The 6000-nt window shown below is 38.1% G+C and overlaps 1 protein-coding gene across 4 annotated transcripts in view; it reads right to left on the bottom strand.

Annotated features, from left to right (window-relative positions):
• Positions 1 to 996: 996 nt before the first annotated feature.
• Positions 997 to 6000, bottom strand: part of PARVA (parvin alpha) — a 62695-nt gene continuing 57691 nt past the window's right edge. For all 4 annotated transcript variants that reach the window (XM_063158122.1, XM_063158125.1, XM_063158124.1 and 1 more), the window contains exon 13: positions 997 to 5883. In XM_063158122.1, coding sequence (XP_063014192.1) covers positions 5807 to 5883 — 77 coding nt within the window. In that variant the 3' untranslated portion in view covers positions 997 to 5806. The remainder of the gene's footprint in view (positions 5884 to 6000) is intronic.

Genomic DNA, 6000 nt, shown 5'->3' with positions numbered 1-6000 from the left:
TCCTTCATTTCATACTGCAGGATTCTAAAGAGGATGAGGAGTAACTCCCATGGCTGCAGAAGGGTATTAAAGCCAGATCTTTTGCTTTCTGTGTGAACAGCAATGAAAAGATTGAGGTAGCCAGACTGTGACCTTTGTGTTGTACTGCAATGTTTGAAGAAGAGCAAGTCTTGTTCTTCAGGACAAAACCCACAAAATTTAGGACAAAAGCTCCAAGGGCTTATGGTGGGGGGTTGAGAATGTGGATCCTAAGCAAGCAGAATTGCTTCTATCCAGCCCTGAGTAAAACTGGAGACTGAAGACTGGCATTAAAACTCACCCTGTCTTTAGTGCTCCCTGTTGATTAGGCAGCTCTGCTTGGTGGTTTCAGCTTTACAAGCAGACCTAAAGATCAAACACCTGCTTCTGGACTCCAGCCAGTAATTCAGTGGCTATAAATGTCGATCTGGAGCACTTTAGATGCCTATATTTTGGACTGCTTCCAAGCTCTGCATTGAAGCTCCTACATTAAAGGGTCGCAACAAAAACAAGTTTATAAAAAAATAGATCTCAAAATCTTCCTAAATGCAATTATTTTATGACACAGACATTATAATTTCAATGTTTTGCTAACATTTTGTTAGATTCAGAATTACCAAAATTGCTCTGCAGAGAATTGCATTATATCCAGCTGGGATATCCCCACTGAAGTGCCCAGCACCACAAAGTTAAAAGTAAAGGTGTTCTTTGCTGCTTTGAGTCAAAGACAGCATTTCCTGACCTGCTGCTGTTAATCATTTCAAACATATGTTTACATGATTGCTTTTGCCAGCCCCCGTTCAGCTGTCACCAGCCCCCACAGAATATAATAATAAACACCTTGCACACCCACAAAGGGGTTACTGGAAAAGGCTTGGGTGCATGGAGAGGTCTGGAAGTTTTGAGAACACAAAACACACAGCTTCCCTAATTTTTTGTCAGACAACTCATTCTTTGACCCAACAACAACATGCAGGGTTGATTTTCAGGTGCAAATTTTATTGTGAATCATAACAAAAGGTTTCAGGAAAAGCACAGGAAAAAAAAAATCAGCAAGAGTGTGTCTTTTACTTACAGAGTACATATATTCTGTGAAAGCTACTAACTCTGCAGCTGAAGGCAATGCAGCTTAATTTTAACTAAAAATTATTTTCAGATACATGTTCAGCAAATTTTGAAAATATTCTTTTTTTCTCAGTTAGTTTGATATTGAAATTGAGGACCAAATGTTTCAATGACTACTATTGTTGCAGCGTGCATGGTATTAAATTGTCAGACAAAAAAGAAAATCTCATTATTGCAGAAACAATCTCACAGAAAATATTTTCAGAATACATAAAATTAGCCCTTGTAAATGTTGAATGACTCAAAAGCTCTTTGGAAAAATCTGTGGATATTGAGGTACGCCTAATTTCAAAATTTTGGTGGTGCTATGTCAAGTTTTCATGTGACAAATCAAAGTAAAATATCTTCATGCAAGCTAACTGTAACTTTTTACAAAGGATTTCTTCAGTCTGTAATTGCACCTTGACTGTGAAGAGAAAGCCCACATTAATTCTTACAATAAAATGACAAAAGTCATACAGGTAACAGTCTAAAAATCTTGCAAGAGGTCTTCAAGGCACTGTTTTCTCTTTGAATGCTTGGCCATTGATGAAGGTTGTTTTGAGAGGAAGACAAGAATAACAAAAACAAGACCTAAGGCTGGCATCTAGTATATTAAATATCACATATATCTTTACCTAATGAAATAAACTTCTAAAAGCCATTCTGCTTTACAACACTGTGGCTTGCAGTAAGGTGTCTGCTAAAACAACCTGAAACATGAATTTAAAACCATACTTCCAGAATAAAAAGAAAGAACAAAAGCCAACCAATACCCCAATCATCATGGTCTGCTTGAATGCAGCCATCCCCCAGCACTGCAATGCTCTCTAAGAGAGGCTCTGGTGATTCCTGCCACAATTCACTGCAGTGGATTAGGACCTCATCCAGCTCCTGCTGGTCCACTTGAATTCCTGAGCTATGGAGCTGCAAGGGCTGCCACCCTCTGTAACATGACTAGGAAATGTAAAGAACTGCATTCTGCAGTCAGCACATTTAATAGGAAACTTGGTTCGTCTGGACTCCATCAGAAATACAGAGCAATCCAATTCTGGGCTTTATGAGTGTGTCTTGGGTAAAATCATGCAAAGGTTCCTTTTTATAGGACTTGTTCTTTATGGCAAATAACAGCCAGTCAGCTGAGAAAGAAATCTGAAAGGAGCTGACCTCAAGATATTAGGGTTTTAGGTAATTATCTTGACAACAGCTTATTGACACATTATGAAAAATCTGTAGCTCCTCTTAAAAAAAAAAAAAAAAAAAAACCCAAACAGCAAGTTCTGTGTGCTTCAAAGAGCACACCATCAGGAGGGAAAGGATGCCCATCTCCAGCCACAGAAGAAACCCAGATATCCTATTGCTGGATGCAATGGATGAATCAGAAGTCACAGAAAATTTCTCTTTTGGGGGGTTTCACAATGCCCCAGCAGCAGCAATGATTACTGCTTGATTGCCTCTTGAGGCAGGCCAAGAACCGGCCACTTTTTGGTGGGCCCAGCTGCCTGTGGGGCACATTGGTCTGGTGGGTGGGATCCCAAAACCACCACGAGATCCTCAGGAAGGGCCCTGGATTTACCCCAGCTGGCTTTAGGATCCACAGTGCTGAGACAGCAGCCTGGGGACCACAGGCTCCCTCTGGGACCAGGGGAGGAACTGGCCTCGCCAGGTGGCAGCTCATGTCTCACACGAGCTCAATCAATTGATTTGGGTCCACTTAATCATCTTAAGTAATTATAAATAAACCTGGGATTGGCTAAAATTTAAACAACTTCTATCTTGATATAAACAGTGAGGAGAATTCTGCTTTCAGCAGTATGTCAGGGTGCATTGCTGTGTATCAAGAATAAAAAAATGTAGGTGTGGCAGAATTTGGCCCAAATAACTTTTCCCTTCCCTGAAGGAAAGGGCTGGCCTACACCAACTGCTGAAAAGCAAGCTGTCTGCAGTAGTATTCTATATTTCTCTTATATTCTGAATCAAAGCAATAAATATTAGATATAATCTCTATATTGGATGAATCTCTATATTGGATTTCATATTTATCTGATAGCTATTTAAATCTACACTGTCAAAAATAAAAGCAGTGACCCACTCCTACATGGCAGCATATACTATTTGTGTGTAACTGTTCAAACTATCACATGGATCTATATTTACATAGGACACTGTTGTTTATATAGCAGATTTTCATTTACATAAATTCTTACCATGGGATAGATAATTGTGGAAAGGTTGGATATTATTTAAATGCTTCTACAGTTCTCCATAATTGCATTTCAACGTGAGGATTTAATAATTCTGTCTCAGTTTTATGTTTTATAAGGATGGAAATGGAGCCTGACAGATAAATCTCCAATAATGTTATACCCATATAGCACAAGAAATACTTATTTGCAAGTCCAGGCAAAGAAAACTGCTTCAGTGTTCACTTTACCCATACAAATCTCCTCTTAAAAGAAAGTGCACTCCTGAAAACAAAGGCTGTCAAAATCCTTCAGCACTGTTGAAATGTAAAAGAGTTGCAGCTGAGCATGGTCTGAAGAAAAAACATAATTTGTTTTTTTAATTAGCTATTACAATTACTATTAGGTGTGCAAATGAAAAGCTTGCATGTTAAACATTAAAATAAGCTGAAATTGCTGCTGATATATACACGAGAAATTCTGTCTCCGTTTGCTCAAAAAAAGTTTGGTTCATTCCTATTGTTTAGCTTCTCAGATACTACAGCTATAATGAAAATGTTCATTTTCATTGAGGTCAAAATGTCAAAATGTCCAGCTATTTCTCCCTGTAAAGGGGAAATAAATGTTGTTTTCTGTACCTCTAATTTCAGAAACTCAGTTTAAAACACACAGGTAAGAAAATATTTTAACCAAGATATTTAGAGTGCTTCTTACTCAGATATTCTTAATCAGATAATTTCTGAGATCAGAGAACACCCAGGCATTGTCCTTTGAATTTAATACTGACTTTCCCTTGGAAAAGTTCATATTATGTCTCCGGAAAATAATTTTGTAGCCCCCCAGCAGAAGTCAGCATCACCTTATTACCAAATACCAGCTGGGTTTTAGCAAAGACAGAAAATCATTGCTGGAGTTCCCTCTGTGCTGACGTTGTACTGGAAAGCTCTACATAAAAGAAAAAGAAAAAAAGCCCTGGCAAATGGAAAGATGTAATGCTTTACATCATGAGTGACACCCAGCTGTTACTGAGTGTCCCTGCCAGCTCTGCCTTTCTGCTGGTGACCATTCAAGCACTGCCCCATCGCTTCTCCTTGACCTGAGCCAGCCCTGCTCCAGCTGCAGGGCTGTTAGCAGCTCTCCTTCCTGCACTAAGCACTCCCAAGATTTCTGAAGAGTTATCAAGGAATTTCAGCCTGAGGAATTTTTTTCCTGGCTGTGTAAAGCAGGACCCCAAGAATCTGTGGTTGCAACGGAGCGCTTTGTTTCAGAAGTGATGCAGGCAGCCTCCAGCAGCTTCCTCAGGAAGCATAACTGGAGCTTGGTAACAGTCTAAGGGAAGAATCATCTCCCATTTCCCTTCTGTGTCTTTGTTAAAGCTAAAACCAAACAGATAACAGCTCAATTGGTGGTAATTAAATTAAAAAAAAAATCTTTGTAGCCATGTAAAATCACCAAAGAACTTTACACTCTAATGGAATCTTTGGATGGAAGTAGTTTTGACCATTTCTAGAAAATTAATCTTATTTCTTCATGTTGAACATTATGCAGTTCATTATGACGAACATACATTCACCATAAAATCAACCAAAGGGACAATTCTAAATTCTATTTAGCAATGAATCTGAACTTGCAATCTGATAATCCTGTGATTAAACTGCCAAAATAAAAAACAGCCACTCTTCTACTTTTTAATTGTTATAATAATACAAATATTATAGAAAAGCTGTATTATACAGGTGTGTCTTCCTGAAAAGTGTTCTTTGCAAAAAAGACCTCTTCCTTGAACAAAAAACAAGTGACAAGCTGCAAAGTGTGGTTCTGTGGAATGCTCAATAGCACATATTGAAGCAGAGCATCACATCATAGTAAGTCTGAAGGAATGAGTAGGCCACTTCACTTTGTACCCATAAAATTAAAGCCTAATAATAGCACTGGAACTATATATTCAGCAGGTTAAGCTTCTTCTTCTTAGCTGTCATGTGAACAAGTGTATTTAACTGTTTCTCCCCATGCACATTCCTCACAATTAGAATGGAACTGTCTTATCATGGATAGAAAATATTCTTCCCCTCCCCAGATTAAAAAAAGATTAATGTAAAAAAATAATTAAGTACTCAGTACAGAATATTCCTATGATTGGCCCCAAAGGCTGATTTGAATCAAACTTACTAATTTTCTTTTCATTGTTGCTTCACCTATTAAAAACAGTGTGAAGACAAGAATGCCTCCCAGACAAGACTGAATTATCCCAGAATGAAGACATGAATTCTCCCAGAAAATACCCAGATACCTTCCCCCAACCCCTTTTTTCTTTATAAGTTATATTAGATTTAAATCTACTGTGAAAATAGTAGTGCCAGAATAATCAACTAAAAACCAAAAATTCTTCAGGTAAATGGATTTGTTCCTTTTAGGATAGAGATGCAGAGGAATACTTATGGAAGATAGGCTAGTTATGATGTTTTCTTTGTCAACACTCCTTTGTGACTCAAATAAATTCTTCACTCCACATTCCTGTATTTGGAAAACAGATTGTACAGTACTCTCAGTGTAGACTTCAAGTCACAATTTACAATATCTAGAAAAAAGACAAGGGAAGACAAATTAGTAACTTCATTAGCTCCAAATGTTTTCCACAAAAAGTGCCCATTCCCCACTCCTTTCCCTTGCTCACATTGATAACCATGAACATTAG

Source organism: Melospiza melodia, chromosome 6, assembly GCF_035770615.1.
Source record: "Melospiza melodia melodia isolate bMelMel2 chromosome 6, bMelMel2.pri, whole genome shotgun sequence".
Classification (NCBI taxonomy): Eukaryota; Metazoa; Chordata; class Aves; order Passeriformes; family Passerellidae; genus Melospiza; species Melospiza melodia.
This window is presented reverse-complemented; position numbering and strand designations above follow the sequence as displayed.